We start from the raw sequence: 22037 nt of genomic DNA, 5'->3' as shown, positions 1-22037 counted from the left end.
TGGGAAATAATCTTGAAATAAGAAAATATGTTAAATTCCCTCTTATACTTGTAGGAGAGGATCAGAAAGAATATATTAAAAAAATAATTTTATACAAAGATGAGTTATATGGAGTAGATCGTTCACCTATTCTACTAGGAATGAACTTTCTTGAGAAATATAGTCCATATAAAATCTATCAAGGATATTTGAAAATAACAGTTGACGATAATTCAATTATCATTTCAAGAATATATGAAAATATGAAATCATTGTTATCATGGAAAGAGTAATAAGTACTAATCCCATGAGTCCATATATTGAAATTACACTCAATATAAAAAGTTATTGTAGGATTAAATTCTATGCTTACTTAGATACAGGAAGTACAATAAATTTATGCTTACCAAATGTATTACCATCTGAATACTGGAAATACAATTCAAAGAAGATAGTCACTGCTATAACAGCAGGTGGAAATAAGGTAATATATAACAAGTATGCTACTCAAGTACCTTTTCTAATTTCCGTTAGAGAAATATTTGTTGATACAATATACATGTCAACCACAATAGGATGTGATATTTTATTAGGACAAAATTTCCTATTAAAATATGAACCATTTACACAATATATTGATAAGTATATGTTCACAACACCTTGTGCACATAAAATATTTACACCAAAAATAAATAAAGCTGTTATAATTGCATATAGAGATATAGACCATCAGAGTTGCTCAACCCAGCGTGGTGGATGCTGGAGTACAGAAAAATTTAAACCAGTTACAGTCTTAAAAATGACAATAGAAAATAGGTTGGAAAAATTGAAAAAAGAAATTTCTGAAACATATTCTGAAAATCCATTAGAAAAATGGGATACAGACAAAGTAAAGGCAAAAATAGAATTAATCAATCCAGACACTATAGTAAGAGTCAAACCTATGAAATATAGTGTTGATGATCAAAAAGAATTTAAAAACTAGATAAAAGAATTACTAGAAGCCAGACTAATTAGGCCTAGTAAAAGCCCACATAGCAGCCCAGCCTTTATGGTTAGAAAACATAGTTAGATAAAAAGAGGAAAAGTCAGAATAGTGATAAAGTACAAGAAATTAAATGAAGTTACTAAATTTGATGGATACTACTTGCCAAATAAGAACACTCTTATTAAACAAGTACAAAACAAAAAGATATTTTCAAAATTTGATCGTAAGTCAGGGTTTTGGCAAATCATGCTTACAGAAGAAAGTAAACCACTAATTGCATTTAGTACCCCCAATCTTTTAGGACAATACGAATGGAATGTAATGCCATTTGGGTTGAAAATGCACCACAGATATTCCAAAGAAGGATGGATGAGGTAATAAAACCTATTACTCAATTTTGTATTGCATATGTAGATGATTTACTTATTCATTCAAATAATATTGATGAACATATTGAACATCTTGAGAAATTTTGTTATATTATGAAAAAACATGGTATTACACTTTCTCAAAAGAAAGCTGAGATAGCCAAAACAGAGATAGAATTTTTAGGATTATTTATAAAAGAAGGAAAATTGCAATTGCAATCTCACATTGGAGAAAAACTTCAAGAATTTCCTGAAGAAATCAAAGATAAAAAACAATTACAAAGGTTCTTTGGTATATTAAATTATGCTGAAGGATTCATTGAAAATTGCGCCAAATTAAAAAATTATTTTCTTCCAAAGTTAAGAAAAAATACTATGTGGTCTTGGGAAGAACAAGACTGTAAAAATATAAGAAAAGTTAAAGAAGAGTTAAAGGTATTGCCCAAACTTGTAATACCACAAGAAGAAGACTTCTTTATCCTTGAAACTGATGTTTCAAACCATTACTGGGGTGCAGTGTTAAAGGTGAAAAAGAATCATAAAGAATATAAATGTGGAGAAGATTGTTCTTGTCCTGAGATACTTGCAGGTTATACATCAGGAACATTCAAAGAGGTTGAAACAAGATATGAGATGAATAGAAAAGAACTTATTGCTGTGAAAAGAGGAGTTCAGAAATATGAGGATTATCTATTACCAAAAAAGTTTTTGATTAGAACTGATAATACTCAAGTTAAAGCATTTTTGAAAAATAATGTTGATCCATCTATTACCAATAGATATATTATTAGGATACAAATTTGGTTTTCATATTTCAAATTTGATATTGAATATATAAGAGGTAAAACTAACTTTCTTCCTGATTATCTTAGCAGGAATGGAGCTGGAACAATTAAGGACTAAAGTCCAAATACTTGAGATAAAAGTTTCCTATTTGGAAACCCAAATTCAAAATATCCAAGATAGCCTTCGAGGCAAAAATATAGCTCTTGAGGCAGAAGTTACTTGTACCAAGACTAGTATCCCTTTGCAGGGACTTGTAAATACTAGCGCTCTCCCCGAGGATAAAGGGAAAGAAAAGAAGGTAATAGGAACCCCTTTACAGGGAATATTCAAACCTATTACTGGTAATGAAGATATTCAAGATATCAAAAGAGAAGGTAGCTCTTCACAGAGCCAAACTCAATCTAAACTTTCTATTGAAAGGATAAATCCAAAAGATATTGTCAAAATATGCCATGAAGCAAAATTTCCCAGAAAAGATAACCATGAAGAAGTAACATTCTTTATTGTTATTTTTAATATTCTTTCGGACTGGTATTTGGAAATTGGAAAGTGGATGAAGACCCTCCACTATTCAAAGTACAACAAGATAAATTCTTATCCAGGAGCACCAGCCAATTGGGTTCGAAATTGCTTTGAGATAGGAAATATACTCTGTATATACCCTAGCAAAGATCTCAAAGAGAGCTCAACTTCCAGCCAACATCAGGAAAGTTGTTAAAAGATATACTGAAGTTGTTAAAACAACAAACATATACATCAGATTTCATTCAGCAACTATGGAGTGAGATCCTATTCTTGAATATATGCATCCATCTTTCCATGTGATCAAAATGAGAATCACAAATCAACATTTTTTACCAACCAATCAAAAGGTTGTTAAAAATGGATATCAAGATATTCTAAATATGATGCCCTACAGATGAGCAAAAGGGTATAAAGAGATATTTGAACATGTAACTCAGATAATTACTGAGAAAGAAAAAATATGGGTTTATCCATCTGAAAATCATATTATCTATTCCAATGCAAGGATGGATACCAAAGAAGAAGATATTTGTTATCTTGATCATTTATTATCTGCAATTATATCCAACCAAGTGCATGGATCAGAGGATATGGCTAAAGAATTATGCAAATTACTTTGGAATTACAGTGATCACCATTGTGAATACTGTGTAGTTGAAGATATGAGCCAAGCATCCCTTAATGATGAAGAATTCCCTGCAGAATTCTTTAATTCAATAATGGAAAAGTGATGGTGACTAAAGTAGCCATTTATCACTACTTTAATAAAGAAATTTATTAAAGAAAAACCGTGGCTACTAGAAGACAGAAGATATTATAAGAAAATTCTCTATAATTGTAACTACTCCTCACCAATAGTTACAAGTGGCACACAAATTCAAAAGATAAGGTATCTAATTTCAAAAGAAGAGGTCCACCCAACAAGAAGACAATGAAGAATTCGGTGGAGATAAGATGGCCTAGCTACCCAACAAAGAAAGATGGAAAACACCTGTCCAAGATAAGATTCCAAAATCTCCTATAAAAAGGTGCATGAAGGGAGGAGGAGGACATCTCGAAACAGCTTATCTCTTAAACAAAAGGAAGAGAAATCTTTTGTAATCTGTCTACACTACTTGTATTCAGAAAAATATTAGATAGCCTGAAGATAGGAAAGCGTGTAATAAGGTAATCACTTATGAAGTTCTAAACTTCATAAGGTGAGTACCAAAGATATGTAAATATAGTTTGTAAGTATGTACAATTTCAATTTATGAATATCAAAGTAAAGTTTGTTATGTTTAACAAAGCTTAAATAAAAGGATTTCGTTAAATTTCTCATGATTCCTCGGCAGTACAGATAGAAATTTTAAAAGATTTTCAAAACTTTGATTTTGAATGGATGTTAGCCATGATAAAGTACCCATATTTAAAGAATGGTTTAGGGGAAAAAGGCAGTTTTCTAACAAAAACTTGTAGCACCTTGTGTGTGAGTTATCTTTTAAAATTTCGTTCCAAGTAAGAATTTTATTCTGAAAAGAGTTTGGATAGAGGTGAAAACAGAGACTCTGGATACTGTGAGATAGCGTCTGTGGAAACACGGCTAGTTCTCTAGAGTGAGAAATACAACCTTAATTAAAAAGCCTTTTGCGGAAGCAGTTGTGGACCCAAATGATTTCAAAAACATTCTAAAAACTTTATTTGATTCAGAAGATTGATTAAGTACATGCAAAGCATCTATAAAAGCATACTGGAGGGAAAGCCTGATTATTTCTACTTGATTACTGTAAGTTATTTATCTACTTTTACATGCTTATGCTTTAATTGTTTTCATGAACAATTCATAAGCATCCACTTCCACTACTAATGATGATAATAATCTTATTTTATTTTTAGATGAAAAAGATGTTTCGTTTTTATTTAAATTAGATGAAAAATCGGATGATATATTCCCTGTTGGTAAAGAAAAAATTGAAGAAATATATAGAGATATAGATTATAGTTGTAAAAATAATATAGGATTTGATTCTGTGATAACTTATAAAGAAATAAGAAAAGTAGAAGATATTATAACTAAACATAGAAATATATAAGAAGAAATTTCAGAAGGTTTAGTTCGAGGATATATAACTAAAAAAGGACAACCTATAATCTTTGAAGAACTAACAAGATATAGAGAATATTTAAGGGTGTTCAAAAGATTAAAAAATATAGATATAGGGCTTGATTGATAAATCTTTAAAGATATAAGATAAATCTTGTAAATAATTTCATTAAGGGTAAAATAGTACTTTTAATAGAAAAGGCTATTGTGGAAAAAAGAAAGAATTCTCCAGCCATTCTCAAAGTTATCCCTAGTAATATTCACAATTTAATTGAAGGTTTGAAAACAAAGTTTAGTGCATGTCTCACTAAGTTTATTTATTTTTTAAACTTTTATAATCGGTGAGTTTTTGCGTTAGATAAAATATTAGCTGGTTTGTCTTTTAGGTAATCAAATTTCAACTTGATTGACATTTTCTAAGCCAACCAAGCTTCTGTTTGGGCTCTACAACTTTTTCTTTTAAAAAAAAAAAAAAAAAAAATTCATTTTTTAAGTTTATTTTCAATCACACATTCTCTCATAAAATAATTTTATATGTAAATCTAAAACTTTTACTTATTTTTTAAGCATACATTATCCAAAAAGTCACTAATCCAAAATATTTGTTTTTTACAAAATATGGGACTCAAACATGGCTTAATAAGGGATGGATCTATCGCTTGTAATTATATATTGTGAGTTTCATATAGAGTTAACTTTAAAATCGAGAAGGGTCGAGCTTTCAGCATCTTTCGCCCACCTTACATTCCACCAATAAGTTGCCTGCACAATAAAATCCTAGTAGTGGCAAAGGTTATTGTTCCAAAAAAGGTCTAGTATTTGTTTTACTCCAATAATCAAGTCAGTCGCCGGAATTATATAAAAGCATGGGAGATAAGTGAAAAAGGATTTGGCTAGGGGTTACCTCAACCAATGACTTAAATAGAAGGATATGAGGCACGTAGGTCAAGGAGGCCTTGGCCCCCTTCCCCTCGCTGCGTTCAGGTTTGCACAATTCGGGGGAGAGCGTAAAGCCGAGTGGTTCAGTAAGTACCTGTAGTTCAACCAGTTTTCGTATGATTGGCTATTAATAATATTTTATCCTGATCTATTGTAAAATCTGATCTAGGCCTTAAGTCTACAACAAGATTGCCTAACGTTTTTAATTGACGTGATATAACTAGCACAATTAACTTGACGCCACCAATGTCTACTAAAAATGGATAGTCAAAATCGAGCTAAATAATGTGGGGCACCATCTTGCCGCATGTGCACCACGTAAAATATAGGTGTAACAATAGTCTACCAACTATGAGTTATACATTTATACATCAATGGACTTGAAAGAAATGTAGAAGCAAGAAGTTTGCCATATTACCTCGGGCATTATAAGACTAGTGACAAACTTTCAAAATATAAGATATTCTCAACTAGGCTAGAATATGAATTGCCTTTTGAAATATGAGCCAAATTCTAATGAGCGAATGCGGCGAATAACCTCTGAGACATAATGACTCACAAGTAGCATCTAACTAAAGCCAACCTCAATAGGTGAGAGCTTACGAATGGCCTTCGCAATTACAAAATCGGCGTTTTATATTTTAGGCTGGGGTCCAAGTAGATGAGGACATATGAATGACCTCTGAAATATAATGGTGTGGGATCGCGAGCCAATTTCAGATAGATAAAGTTCTATGGTTGGCCTCATAAATATAAGTTTGCACAAATAGGCGAGGACTTATGATTTGTCTCAAATATATGATAGTTTCGATTTAGTTTAGAAAACACGGTGGTGAAGAATTACAAGACAACCTCAAAGAGATGAGGATTTTATGCTACCCTTTATTAGTTAGGTGAGATGACGTGATTTGCCAAAATCAAACGGGCCTTTAAGTATTATTTCATAGATTAAACATCTAATTGTGGAACACAGTTTTTACTTTAATTGCAGAAGTTACTAAGAAAAATGGATTGTTATTATTGCATTAAAAAAAAAAAAAGAAAAAAAAAAGAATAAAGGAGCAACATGAAGATGTAAATATAATTTTTTTGTTGTATACTTACCTTGTGTTTCTTCATGAACGTAACCATATTCTTCACGAATATCATGCTAAAATATTTTAATTTTAAAAAAATACTGATCTGTTCAAAGTTATTTTTGGGACTAATACAATATTCTTCTGAAGTATTATTTTGTATAAGTCATGTTATTTAAGAAGAATCAATAAATTATTCTTTTAAACAATAAAATGCATAAGATTTATACTTCTTCAAGAGTATTAATATAATATTCATCTAGAACATTGTTTAAAAAGATTCATGCTTCACTAAGAAAATTAACATGATATTCGTCTAGGCTATGATATGTATAAATATTTTATTTTTTTGAGAATAATAATACAATATTCTTTTTAAATATTAATACGTGAAAATGAAACAATATTCTTTTGAATATTGATTAGATTGATACTTTATCGAGAATAATATACTCTTCTTTTCTTTGAATGGAGAAAATAGCTTTTTCATAGCCTATGGTAGATCTATGGAGTAATTTTATAGGAAAAAAATGTATGTACAGGGGGGACTCCCGAATCGTGTCCCCCCTCTCACATATTACGTGGACCCTGTGTGTATTAAATAATGTCGAATCGTGATCTCCATCTCTTATTGTGAGTAGTAGGTAAAAAATTAGGTGAAAAAATTAGGTACGTTTAGCATAATACAATTTTATAATAGGCCAAAGTCGTCAAGATAGTGGAAATTTAGGAATAATCTTATTAGTGGGTCGGCTAATAATAGTAGGTAGTCCCCACATTCTAAAATCATGTTTATTTGTCCAGGGGAGTGCATGAGAGAGATGTGGTACCTATCATTTATTTTTATAATGTCCAATTTAATATATTAAATTTTTTTCAAGTTATTGTTGATAAGGTAGAATAAAACTTACATATTATTATAAGTGTTCCTTTTTTGTGTGCTCAAATTAATTAAAGAAAAAAAAAGAGGGGTTGTTTCAGAAAGCTTTTGATTAGAGTTAAAATAAATTTTGATAAACGTTGATTGAACATATGGTAAAAAGATTGATAAAATTTGTGGGTTGTATGAACTTCGAAATTAAAATTAATTACCGATTTTGAACTAAATTATTTAGTAACGTTTTAAATTTACCCTAACAAATACTTATTTACTTATAAATGAAAATACACATAAAAAAGTAATCTTGCATAAGTAAATATTATTGTGAACTTGGCCACAACACGTTCAATAGAAACTACACCACAAGCTGAAATATGTATACTTATTCCAAAAGCTGAAAAAAATCTCACTTGGAAATAAAATCTGCCAATTTCTTGATCAAATCCTTTGCTTGCTTAGTATGAGGATTATTTACATGAAATTCATGATCTTCTCCATCAACCACCACCAGTTGTACTTCACCTTTCCACCCACTTTTCTTCAGAGTCTCAACGTAAAGAATCCCTCTAGGCGTAAATGCATCCTTCCCTGCTGAACAAACCAGCAGCCTTGAACACGCCAGCCCGGATAAGCTCGGGGCGTTCTCTACAAATGGATTGATCATCGGATTGTCAATCCCACCTGCGGCTGTTGGATAAACACACATCCAAACTTTATATGCAAATCCAGTCAAATCTTCTTTTGATTGCGGCCCAACTGGTTTTGATCCCCAGAAATAAGAACAACATAGAAATAAACCTAAGATTTTCACATCCCCGAGCAAAGGTTCCACCCCAGCCCGGAGAACAATATTATGTGCTATATTGCCACCTGCACTATCGCCGCCGATATACAGATGACCAAAATCGCCATGTTTAATAATCCATGGATCCTTTTCGATATTAGCATTTGCAATAACGTGAGATGCCACCCATTGAAGGGCAGTCCACGAATCTTCATAGGCTATGGGTAGAAGGTGTTCAGGGGCGAGCCTGTATTCAACAGAAATGATTAGAGCTTTTGCTTCGGCGGCTAAAAAATTCATGTAACGGTGGAAGTTTAGACAGTAGGGGGAATCGACGATAAATCCACCGCCATGGTAGTAAACTAAAACGGGGAGTTTTTGGTTGGTGTCTGTTAGCTTTGGGAGGAATAGTCTGGCTTTGACCTCCGGTGAAAAAACTATTATGTCTTTGGAGGCTACGCCAGTGGTTGGGTCCTTCGGTGAAGGCGGGACATTAGGTGTGAGACCTGTGACCACGAATCTCTCGATGGTTCCATCTGTGTACTCTACGAGATAAGGAGAGAGGTCGTAGAGCACTTTTTTGGTGTGGTTGGAAGCCATGGCAGTCTTCTTGATGTTATGTTTATAAGTTGTAGATGAGAAAAGAGCATATGGTTTTGGATTAAACAATTCTCCCAATTATATAGGGGGTTCCATTGCGTTGGTTAGACGATAAGAGGATTGCTTTTGATTGGAAGATGTAAAAACTTTAGGAGCGTGCTTCCTGTCCCGGCTTGGGGACGGGGTAAAAACAGGGGCGCCACATTTAAGGAGTGCTTGTCAGTCGGGACAGGGGGTTTTATCCAAAACTTTAAAACGACAGATGAATTATTATTATTATTATTTTATTTTATATTATTATTTTATTTTTATTTTTTTGGGGAAAACTTGACTAATGGATGGAGCGGTCTTAAAATTGTGATAGAAATTGACACGGAACAATAGAAAGAGATAAAAATATAATCTTTTTCATCCAAAGATATAAAAATACTGTTTATAGTGATAAAAATAATTATACTGAGAGAAGAATTTGCGAGGCGAAGCTGATCTCTACTCACATGATCATTCAGCTCGCTACAAAGAATTCATGGTTTAACAAAAGGGCGAGTGGGAACGGACTGACAATACTAACCAAGCTCAATTTTTGCACATCGACTAGCGTCCTACCAAGTCTTGCCTAGTATGATTGTCGTGTCTATAAAGATCAAGTTGCTCACTTCGACGTGACACTCTTAATTAAATTTTGCTAAGTTGAGAATTTCTTTTGTGCTTCAAGCTATCATAGATCCATAATTGATTTAATAATAGATATAATGAGTTCTCTAATTTTATTTTTCACTTTGAGTATAAAGGTATTGTTTTAATTCATTTCAAATTTTACTCATCGTATTACGAAGATGGTAGTTATTTTTTCAGTAGAATTGGAATTTATGGATGATTTGTAATTTAACCTTCAAAAATTGTGAAAATAATTTTCAAAAAATCTAAAAAAATCACAAAAACATGAAAAACTCGACATCAATTTGAGTTCAAATAAAATCGTATAGTGTAGATAGCGTAGCAAAGCCTTGACTCACACACCAAGGTAATTGCTAACAAAACTAACATGTAGGATGAGCTTTGCTCAATATATTTTCTGTAATTAAATCAATGGACTGGATAAGGCAGATGAACACTGCCGCTGAAGACGTAGAATGAAATGATAATTAGTTTGAAAAGTTGGGATAAAGTTGAGCACTCGCAAGCAAAAAACCTAGGAATTTCAAATTTTCTGTTTAATGAAGTTTTTTTTTTCTTTTTCTTTTTTTACCAAAAATTCTAACTTATACCTTATACCTTGAGCCCTTTTATATTGAAAAATGCATTTTAAAATAGTTAATTGATGGAGAATGTGTGGTTAAAGAATAAAGAAAAATTTTGAATTTGTGTGTAATATTATTTTATTAAAAAATATGTGATTGAAAAAAAGATGGAAAAAATTGTATTTTAAAAATAATGAGATCAAACAATGAATTAATCTTCAACCATAATCAATAATTGTTCACCTACTAGTCAAGCGATTATAAAGACAAAAAAAAGGACAACTTATCACTGTTAGTTCAAGTGGAAGCCCAAGTGTTACTTTTTCAAAAGGTCCATGGTTTTCATTAGAGTTGAGCCATTTGTACATAAAAAAAATGTACATCATTTTTTAGCTCATTCGAGTTTGGATGATTTGATTAGTGAAAAAATTGTTTATTTTTTAAATTGTTCAATAGTATGTTGTCACGTAACACAATGTAAAAAGTGATGTACATGTAGCATGAATGTTTCATTACTACACTATTAATGGAGTTTGAATAAGTAATTGTTAACAGATAAAATTTCAGATCGAATAAAGATAAAACATAGACCAACTTATAAGCCTTTGGACTATTCATCTTAATAATGTTGATATTTTAAAATGAAACTCAAATCTTAATATGTATCAGAGCTCATTAAATTTTAACTAACATTTCGATTTCGAATAAAACTAAAAAATGAGCACTTAAATTTAAGGATTAATCAATTCAAACGAGCCAAAATTTTACAGGAGCATGTTAAGGGATAAAATTTCACGTCGCATAAAAAGAAAAATATAGACCAACTTATAAAGATTTAGACTACTTCTCTTAGTAAGATTGATCTTTTAAGATATATTTCCAAATTTTAATAGTAATACTCACAATCTAATTGAAGGTTTGAAAACAAAGTTTAGTGCATGATTCACAAGTTTATTTATTTTTTAAGCTTTTATAATTGGTGAGTTTTCGCGTTAGATAAAATATTAGCTGGTTTGTCTTTTAGGTAATCAAATTTCAACTTAATTGACATTTTCTAAGCCAACTAAGCTTCTGTTTGGGCTCTACTCTTTGTTAAAAAAAAATCTTTTTTCTAAAATTATTTTCAATCATAAATTCTCTCATAAGATAATTTTATATGTAAATCTAAAATTTTTACTTATTTTTTAATCATGCATTATCCAAAAAGCCACTAATCCAAAATATTTTTTTACAAAATATGGGGCTCAAACAGGGCTTAATAACTAATAAGGGATGGATTTATCACTTTTAATTATATATTGTGAGTTTAATATAGTGTTGAACTTTAAAAGCGAGACGGGTCGAGCTTTCAACATCTTTTGGCCACCTCACATTCCACCTGTAAGTTGCCTGCACAATAAAATCCTATCAGTGGCAAAGGTCATTGTTCCAAAAAAGGTCCAGCAATTGTTTTCCTCCAATAGTCAAGCCACTCACCGGAATTATATAAAAGCATGGGAGATAAGTGAAAAAGGATCTGGCTTGGGGTTACCTTATGCCAATGACTTCAATAGAAGGATATGAGGCACATAGGTCAGGATTAGCTATTAATAATATTTTATCCCGGTCTATTGTAAAATCTGATCTAGGCCTAAATCTAGGAATAGATTGCTTAATATTTTTAATTGACGTGATATAACCGTCACAATTAACTTGACACCACCAATGTCTACAAAAAATGGATAGTCAAAATCGAGCTAAATAATGTAGGGCACCATCTTGCTGCATGTGCACCACAAAAAAATATAGGAGTAACAATAGTATGCCAAATCTGAGTTATATTTTTATGTACATCAATGGACTTGAAAGAAATGTAGAAGCAATCAGTTTGCCATATTACCTCGGGCATTATAAGACTAGTGACAAACTTTCAAAATATAAGATATTCTCAACTAGGCTAGAATATGAATTGCCTTTTGAAATATGAGCCAAATTCTAATGAGCGAATGCGGCGAATAACCTCTGAGACATAATGACTCACAAGTAGCATCTAACTAAAGCCAACCTCAATAGGTGAGATGGCACAATTAACTTGACACCACCAATGTCTACTAAAAATGGATAGTCAAAAACCGAGCTAAATAATGTAGGGCACCATCTTGCTGCATGTGCACCACAAAAAATATAGGAGTAACAATAGTCTACCAAATCTGAGTTATACTTTTATGTACATCAATGGACTTGAAAGAAATGTAGAAGCAATAAGTTTGCCATATTACCTCGGGCATTGTAAGACTCATGACAAATTTTCAAAGTATAAGATATTCTTAACAAGGCTAGAATATGAATTGCCTCTTAAATATGAGCCAAATTCTAATGAGCGAATGCGACGAATAACATTTGAGACATGATGACAAGCAGCATCTAACTAAAGTCAACCTCAATAGGTGAGAGCTTACGAATGGCCTTCGCAATTACTAAATCGGCTTTTTATATTTTAGATTGGGTCCAAGTAGTTGAGGACATATGAATGACCTCTAAAATATAATGGTGTGGGATCGCGGGCCAATTTCAAATAGATAAGGTTCTATAGTTGGCCTCATAAATATAAGTGTGCCACAAATGGGCGAGGAATTATGATTTGTCTCAAATATATGATAGTTTCAATTTAGCTTAGAAAACACGGTGGTGAAGACTTACAAGACAACCTCAAAGAGATGAGGTTTTTGCGCTACCCTTTATTAGTTAGGTAACGTGAAATGATTTGCCAAAATTACGACAGGATCTCCCCCACAAATGGACAAAATCAACCTAAAAAGCAACACAGGATTTCAATGTGCAAATATAGATAAATTGTGGACCATTTTCCCTCTTCTAAATACTCGTGGAAACAGGACAAGATAATGTCAAAAGTTTTTTTTTGTTTTTTGTTTTTGTTTCTGTTTTTGTTTTTTTGTTTTTTTTATTTCCTGCCTCTAAAACAATACATGTAATTCGTGAATTACACAAAAGATAACGAGCCTATATCTCAATGTGCGGGAGGCCATATCTTGCTGAAACTACTTAAACTAATGGTATAGCATGTGTCAAGCAATTAATATGCTCAAAATAATGAAATAACAATATATCAAAGTGTAGTCAACTATGAGTTAGTAGTAATAATAAGGCAACAATAAAATACTACCATAGTTGTTGACCTCAAGAATTGGACCCTCCATGTGGCCAACGGATAGCTACTCCACGTAATCTTCCTTGGGCACAACAACGCACGGTCAGAAGTACACGGCTGGAACCAACGGTGGTGGTGGCGGTTGCATACAATCCGACAGTCAAATCAGCATTGGGTGATCGGAACAGTGTTCAAATTATGCAAGCGGGTGGGGAGGAGAATATGTATTTCTTAGTATGGAGAGCTAATATAAATGTTTCATTACCTTTGTCTCTTGTCAAACTTTGGGTATTTATAGAGGTAGAGCACCGTTGGATGTGGGACACGTGTATGCATATGACGATGTGAGGCGTTCGCTCATAGGCGTCAATCAACCGCGTCTAGAGTGGGCGGACAATTAGTTCTTCTTAGTTGAGTTGACATAAAGTTGATAAATCACATCAACTAGACCTATGGAGACGTCACATCAATTGATCTTTGGAGGTAGAGGGGATCCTAGCAAATATTTTTCTAACAGTGGCAGCGGAGGAATCTGTTAAGGGAGTGTCTCGGAGTGCTGAACACTTCGGAGTTGAGGGACACTTCAGTTGCTTCAGTGGATCTACTCTTCACCTTGCAGGGCGCCATGTTGAGGACGTCAGGAGTGGGCATCACTTTGGAACCACTTCAGGTGAACGTGTGGAACTTTGGGGAGTGGCGTGACTGTTTTTTCCGAAGTGGTTTAGCTAGGGGATGGACATGTGGGAGTAGTGTGATTCTTGTTCCGAAGTGGTTTAGTTAGGGGTGTAACAATGGTCCCCCCAAGTTCAGGCATGAATATTCATATCATGGGTGGACTTGCTTTCCCGATTGTGTATGTCATCCTTGGAGTAAGTATTGTGGATTCTGATGAAGTGCTGATGTGAAAGGATGAAGTAAGCATACATACCGAATAGCTGTTGGCTGAGGTGAAGTGATGACCGATGTGATGTGGGTAGGGCATTCTCTTGGTTGCGCCGAAGCTTTTAAAGCAGGGTGAAGAGCTCATCTACCACTGGCACGTTGACCCACAGGGAACGACGCGTTGGGAGATGGCTAACGACTTGTAAAGCTGAGGGGTCGTGCGACCGAGGCGGTGATCCATGCCACGCGATTTATGCAACGTGATTTTATACCGCAAGTGTATGATGTCAAGTTTTGTAATATAGAATTAGAGTAAGAGTGTCGAACCCACAGTGATTGATATTTGAATCCTATCGAGTACTATAATTATTTTAACTTTCACTTTATTTAGACAATCAATTTTTGAAACGATATTTTATTGCTAAATTAAAATGAATGCGATTAATGATGGAAGGTGAACAAGAGCAATTTATAAAACTTCTTATCAAATTATGAATGCCTAGGGAGTGATTTCACCATACTATCGACAATGTTTTACAACCGTTACAACTATTTCTATCAATCTTTCCAAAATTTATAGGCAAGAACTCTAAGTTGATTCCATTTTCCTCTCTCAAGCACAAAATAAAATCTATTTCTATATTTTAATTCCAATATTTCTATTCCGAACTAAACATATAGAAATTATCAAAGCACTTAGTTCTTTCAGTGGAATTAGCCTCAAAGATTCGCACTTTCTCTCGAAATCTACAAAATCTAAGTTATTTTGCTCTTAGATCACACCTAAATTTACCTCTCTCGAGCGTCAAAACTTAAAGCATCAAATTAGTCAATTAATGGCCAGTTAATTGAAAGCATTGCGCAAGAACAACAGAAATAAATAACAGGAAAGATTAATTGAAATAATTATATAGGAATTAAAAAATGTCTAAGTAAGCTACATCAAATCCCTAGGAGTAAAGTCTAGTTCATAATGGAATTGATTGACATGATAAAATACACAATAAAGAACATGGAGAAGAAGTAGGGAATAAGAAAAACTAGTTTTGTTGCGTNTAAGTATCAATTCATCCTAAATAACAAAAATTGCTTTAGTTTAATAAATGAAATAAGTGTATAAAATACACTTATCAAATACCCCCAAATTTGAACAATTGTTTGTCCTCAAATAGAAGTCAGGTCGAATAACTCATTAACATTCAACACAAACATAACTAAAACACACAAAATTATTTAAAACAAATTTTGTTAGATGTCTTGCCTTCATAGCTCAAGATTGAAACCATAACATCGACTCTATGAATCACTTCAAAGTTATAATGTACGAGCTAAATTCTTATATATTCAATGTAAAACGAGTGTGTGTGTGTAAAGAGAAGTGTAACGCTATACAAGAATGAGTTGATCCAATCCCCAACCTTAAAAGTCAACTATTTCCTTACTTCGCTCGTGGGATTCACATACCCCAAGCTTATTTTCTTTTCTCTTTTTCTTGGTGTAATCTAAGGTTAATCTTCAATACTAATATCTTACATCGCTCAAGTTAGGTTAGATTTTACTGATTGTAGTTCCACATATCAACAAATGAGGATTTTCTTTACTTTTGACTGTTTCAACCTCTAAGAATCAATCAAGTTACTAACCTCTTGTCAAAAGGGTCAAATCCTCTAAAATCAGTGTTCGGGGATTAAGTAATGCCCTTTTTTTTTTAACCCTTGTGCAGACATCCCTCCCTTAAACTTTCTATATGATCCCTGTAGCGAGTTTTAGACCGATGACTTCCAAATCAGTTGACTTTAGGGCATCAGGTTTTAAACCCTTACAAGCTTAATCACTCGAGTTATAAAGGCTACGAAGAGATGATTCACAATGAGATTATTAAAGCTATCCTCATTGGGATCTTTATTTTATCTATCTATATATATATATTTTATTTATTTATTTATTTTTTTATGGAAAATGCTAGATGAATATAATGAGCTACAAAAGGGGCTACAAAATGGACAATTGGCCGAGGCGCCGCATGTTCATTATGTAGCCCCCGATGTAGTCCATTATGTTCATGTAGTAAAGTCCATTTTTTATTTTTATTTTTGCAATGCTTAGTGCAATGCCACTTATTAAACACGCATTCTCGAAAATCGACCTCTAACTTAAGGTTTTCACCCAATTTTCACCCTATTAGTCTCAAACAGTCCATGCAAAAATTGGCACACAGGAAATCCATATTTATCTCCAAGTTTCTCCACAACAGTACAATCCTCCAAACATTTTAGATTTGGTTTAAGGGTATACTGATGTTTAATGGTTGTTTGGATTTAACAATCTAAGTTATCTAGTCTAACATATAAACATGAATCCATTTATTCACGCACAACGCTACAATCAACTCACGTGCAAAATAATTTCCGTTTCACATGAATAAGTTAAAATTTTGACTCACACATATAACTTGTCCAAATTTCATAAACCAATGCATGTTCTCAATAATAAATATCATTGCCGACAAGGCCATCTAACTCACACAAGCATGCAGAACACGATTTTTTTTTAACAATGCACACAATTAAAAAAGTGCACAAAAATCACATAAAATAAAAAATTAGGTAATTAGACAACTTATCATACACTCCCCCCAAACTTAAACTGAACATTGTCCCCAATGTGAAATTAAAAGAAAAGGAGTAGGACTTCCCTGAATTGCCAACGGCGGTCTAGTGCTCTATTGTTGAATTTGATGGACGTTTTTTCTCGTTTTTCTCTCCAAGCTTGAGATTTATCTAGCTTCTCCTTGTTAATGTTGGTTTGATTGTTCCGCGACGTCATGTTCCTAAAAATTCAAAATGTAGATATTAAACTCATAGAACAAGTGTTACTTAGCTCGAACATCAATAACCAACTTGATTATTCAAAGATTTAAGGGGGACGGGGTAGGGCCGATGAATTTCTAAATAAAAAATTTAAAATAAAATAAACTATCCTATAATTTAAACGAAATAAAATGAAATAAGTGAAAAGGTAAGAGCGCTTGGGTTGCCTCCCAAGAAGCGCTTCTTTATAGTCACTAGCTTGACTCAACCACAATGCCTACAGTGGATCCTTGGGTGGCATATTTCTCTTGTTTTTGAACTTTACCCTCGGCTTTGTATTCTCCTTCATTGTAAAATGGCGAATAACATTATGTGGTTTTGACCCCGGTATGGCTTTCAAGACCTCTTTTGGTTTGGCAATATTTGGAGGTTTTAAAGGCCTATCCACATAGCTCTCTTTTTTGTCAGGTGGATCAGCTTCTTGGGCTAAGATGAAATCCACTGCCATCTTGGTTTTAGAGTCATTACCATCAATAGATACATCTCTTGCTAAGTAATTGACTGTCATGTATTGCACTAACGGATCATAAAATAATTTCCCTTTTCCTCTATTTCCTACAATTACTTCAGCTGATTGGATCATTTTATAAGTATCAACTTTTCCATTTTCTGAGGCTTTCTTTTCTTGATGGATGTTGAAAGTTACTTGCTCTTCATTAACCTGTAGTGTCAACTTCCCTTCTTGCACATCAATCAATGCTCTTCCGATAGCCAGGAAAGGTTGACCAAAAATCAATGGTACTTTTTCATTCTCTTCCATGTCCAATACCACAAAGTCCACCGAAAAGATGAACTCATCAACCTTCACCAACACATCTTTAATAATGCCCTTAGGATATGTGATTGATCTATCCGCTAGTTGCAAGGTGAGGGTTGTGGGTTTCATTTCTTCAAGACCCAACTTTTTGAACACTGATAGGGGCATCAAGTTTATACTCGCTCCAAGGTCACACAGTGCCCTATCAAATATGATACCACCAATATTGCATGGGATGTTGAAGCTGCCTGGATCTTTCAATTTGTGAGGGAGCTTCTTCTGAAGTATAGCACTACATTCCTCTGTCAGCTTAACAGTCTCAAACTTCTTCAACTTTCTCTTCTTTGACATTACTTCCTTTAAAAACTTGGCATAGTTAGGCATTTGGGCCAAGGCTTCTGCAAAGGGAATGTTGATGTGGATTTTCTTAAAGACCTCTAGAAACTTTGCGAATTTCTCATCAAACTCTTTCTTCAAATACCTCTGCGGGAATGGTAGTGGCGGCTTTAAGACAGGTGGGGTGTCTAGAAATGAAATTGAGTAAGGCTTATACATCTTCTTTTTTTTGCCTCTGCCTCAGTTTTCTACTTTTCTCATACAAGCATGAGATCCGATATAGGCACCACAACCTCTCTAGGCTTGCGTTCTTCAACTACTTTACCATTTCTTAAGATGATAGCATTGCAGTGTTCCCTTGGGTTGACCTCCGTATCACTGGGAAACTTTCCTTTCTGTTGGGACTGAATTGCAGTTGCTATTTGACTAGTTTGTACCTCCCAAGTTGGTTATATGAGTTTCAATGTTTTATATGAGTTTCAATGTTGTCAAGCCTTGCCTCATCTTTGTTGAACCTCGATCTAGTCTTCGAAATGAAGGTTCCTAGAATATCTTCTAGTGATGGCTTTCATTCAGACGCCTGATTATTGAACCACTGATAGTAGTTGTTTCCTAAGTAGTTTCCCTTTTGATTGAAGTTCCGGTCATTCACATACTGAAGTTTTTCATTCTCCTTTTCAGCTTTCTGGTATGCAGTGGATATAGCCAGAATAGATTCTGATTTCTTTTGGAATCCATGTAAAGTCAATGCAGCTATTTGATTAGTGAGAGATGACATTTGAGCTGCAAGGGCAGTAATGGGATCCACCTGATAAAGGCCAGCAATTTTCTTTGCACTTGAACGCTCACTCAACCATTGATAACTATTAGTAGCTATCTCATCCAATAATGCATAAGCTTCATCTGGAGCCTTGGATAATAATGCACCCCCGCTGCAGAATCTACCACTATCCGTATCTGACCATTCAAACCATTGTAGAAGGTTTGTATCTGCAACCAATTCGGGTTACCATGCTGAGGACATCTTCCGAATAGATCTTTATATCTCTCCCATGCCTCATAGAACGGTTCGAAGTCTGACTGTCGGAATTGCCCAATTTCACCCCGCAATTGCGCTGCCTTCAAAGGTGGAAAGAATTTTGTAAGAAACTTCTGTGCTAACCCCTCCCAAGTTGTGATGGATCTATACGGTAGTGATTGGAACCATGCTTTAGCTTTATCTCTTAGGGAAAAGGAAAATAAGCAGAGTCGGATTGCATCTTCAGTAACGTCATTCATTTTCACTGTATCACAGATCTATAGAAAAGGACCCAGATGAGCATTTGGGTCTTCTGTTGGAGCTCCTCCAAACTAATTCTGCTACACCATGTGTACAAGTCCTGGCTTCAGTTCAAAGTTGTTAGCAGCAATAGCTAGACGTGCAATACTAGAGTAATTTTCGTTAACAACTGGTCTAATGTAGTCCCTTATAGCTCGTTGTTGACCATTCTGATTGTTCTTATTTGCTATTGGTGGATCTTGTTCTGCCATTGGTTCACGGTTGTGTTTCTCAATACCCTTTAGAAGGTAGAATGTACGTTCTGGTTTAGGATCAACAGGTAGTAAGTCAAGATTTCTCGCCCTTCGCATAAACAACTGAAAATAAAAGTAAGGAAGCTATTAGAAACAGACACAAGACAAATGAAAATAAATAAAAATTAAAGATAAGATAGAAATCCAAATTAAACTAAAAGCCAATTGGTAATAATATCAATCGAATTCAAATAAATCAATCATCGGCAACAACACCAAAAACTTGCCACGCGATTTATGCAACGTGATTTTATACCGCAAGTGTACGGTGTCAAGTTTTGTAATATAGTATTAGAGTAAGAGTGTCGAACCCACAGTGATTGATATTTGAATCCTATCGAGTACTATAATTATTTTAACTTTCACTTTATTTAGACAATCAATTTTTGAAACGATATTTTATTGCTAAATTAAAATGAATGGGATTAATGATGCAAGGTGAACAAGAGCAATTTATAAAGCTTCTTATCAAATTATGAATGCCTAGGGAGTGATTTCACCGTACTATCGACAATGTTTTACAACCGTTATAACTATTTCTATCAATCTTTCTAAAATTTATAGGCAAGAACTCTAAATTGATTCCATTTCCCTCTCTCGAGCACCAAATAGAATCTATATCTATATTTTAATTCCAATATCTCTATTCCGAACTAAACATATAGAAATTATCAAAGCACCTAGTTCTTTAAGTGGAATTAGCCTCAAAGATTCACACTTTCTCTCGAAATCCACGAAATCTAGGTTATTTTACTCTTAGATCACACCTAAATTTACCTCTCTCGAGCGTCAAAATTTAAAGCATCAAATCAGTCAATTAGTGGCCAGTTAATTGAAAGCATTTCGCAAGAACAACATAAATAAATAACAGGAAAGATTAATTGAAATAATTATATAGGAATTAAAATATGTCTAAGTAGGCTACATCAAATCCCTAGGATTAAAGTCTAGTTTATAATGGAATTGATCGACATGATAAAATACACAATAAAGAACTTGGAGAAGAAGTGGGGAATAAGTAAAACTAGTTTTGTTGCGTGAATTCTTCCCCCAATCGTCGTCAATCTTCTTGCGATTCCTTGTGCTAATCTTTGCCTCTTGAGAATTTTCTCCTAGCAATCCTTTTTTTCCCCTCTAGAAGAAGAAGCACCGTTCTCTTCATTCCTCTAGGTTAGTTAGCAAATTTTCCGCTCTTCTGTCCAATTTCATTGTTTTGCCTCGAGTTACACCTAACAAACGAAATATGTATGAAGTTAAACATCAATTCATCCTAAATAACAAAAATTGTTCTAGTTTAATAAGTGAAATAAGTGTATAAAATACACTTATCAATCCACAGGGGACTCCGCGTCAGTGGCACCGAAGCTTTTGAAGTTGTGTGAAGAGCACATCTGCCACCGATGCGCTGACCCACAGGGGATGACGCGTTGGAAGATGGCTAAAGCCTTGTAAAGCTGAAGGGTTGTGCGACCGAGGCTGTGACCCACAGGGGACTTCGCTTCGGTGGCACCGAAGCTTTTGAAGTTGGGCGAAGAGCACATTTGTCATTGGTGCGCTGACCCATAGGGGACAACACATTGGGGGATGGCTAAAGCCTTGTAAAGTTGAAGGGTCGTGTGACCGAGGCGGTGACCCACCGGGGACTCTACGTCAGTGGCGCTGAAGCTTTTGAAGTTGGATGAAGAGTGAATTTATCTGAGGCGAATTGGGACAGATTATCTCTAATCTGAAGTGTTATGACGACGTTAATTGATGTGACAGCTGTTGCGTATTTCCAAGGCGACATTGGATGTGATGCTTGTCCCTAGAAAAAGGGCTGCTGCGACTACTTATTGTTGACGACTGTTGTTTGTTCAAGGTGATGTGCTGTATGCGTGCGTGAGAGACACTGTCAGATCTTGGGCGTTGATCAAATCCAACATTTCATTTCAATGATCCAGATTTGTAACGAGATGAACGGCCTAGATTGACATTATTTAAATTCAACAGTGGAGATCGTCTGGGGTCTCCTATAAAAGGAGGACTTAAGCATTTTGAGAGGTTTTCACTTTTGTGAAATCAGTCTTTGCTCTCAAAATTTCTTAGTGATTTCCGGCGATCTTCAAGTGTTTCCGACAACATTTTCAATTTTCGACGGCTTTTACAGGGCCATTTCTTATTTTCCGACCATAGAAAACCCCAATCCGTTTATTTTAGAAAATATTTCTCTAGTTTCTCACATTT

General features: G+C 34.2%; 1 protein-coding gene across 1 annotated transcript; it reads right to left on the bottom strand.

The window, feature by feature from the left end:
• Nucleotides 1–7909: 7909 nt before the first annotated feature.
• Nucleotides 7910–9078, bottom strand: LOC111373570 (2-hydroxyisoflavanone dehydratase-like). Its single transcript, XM_022996122.1, has one exon. The coding sequence runs from the start codon at nt 9006–9008 to the stop codon at nt 8031–8033; it is 978 nt and encodes a 325-aa protein (XP_022851890.1). The 5' UTR covers nt 9009–9078; the 3' UTR covers nt 7910–8030.
• Nucleotides 9079–22037: the final 12959 nt, after the last annotated feature.

This window comes from Olea europaea, unplaced genomic scaffold (assembly GCF_002742605.1).
Source record: "Olea europaea var. sylvestris unplaced genomic scaffold, O_europaea_v1 scaffold1144, whole genome shotgun sequence".
Classification (NCBI taxonomy): domain Eukaryota; kingdom Viridiplantae; phylum Streptophyta; class Magnoliopsida; order Lamiales; family Oleaceae; genus Olea; species Olea europaea.
Note: the sequence above shows the minus strand (reverse complement) of the source record. Positions and strands in the feature narration are given on the sequence as shown.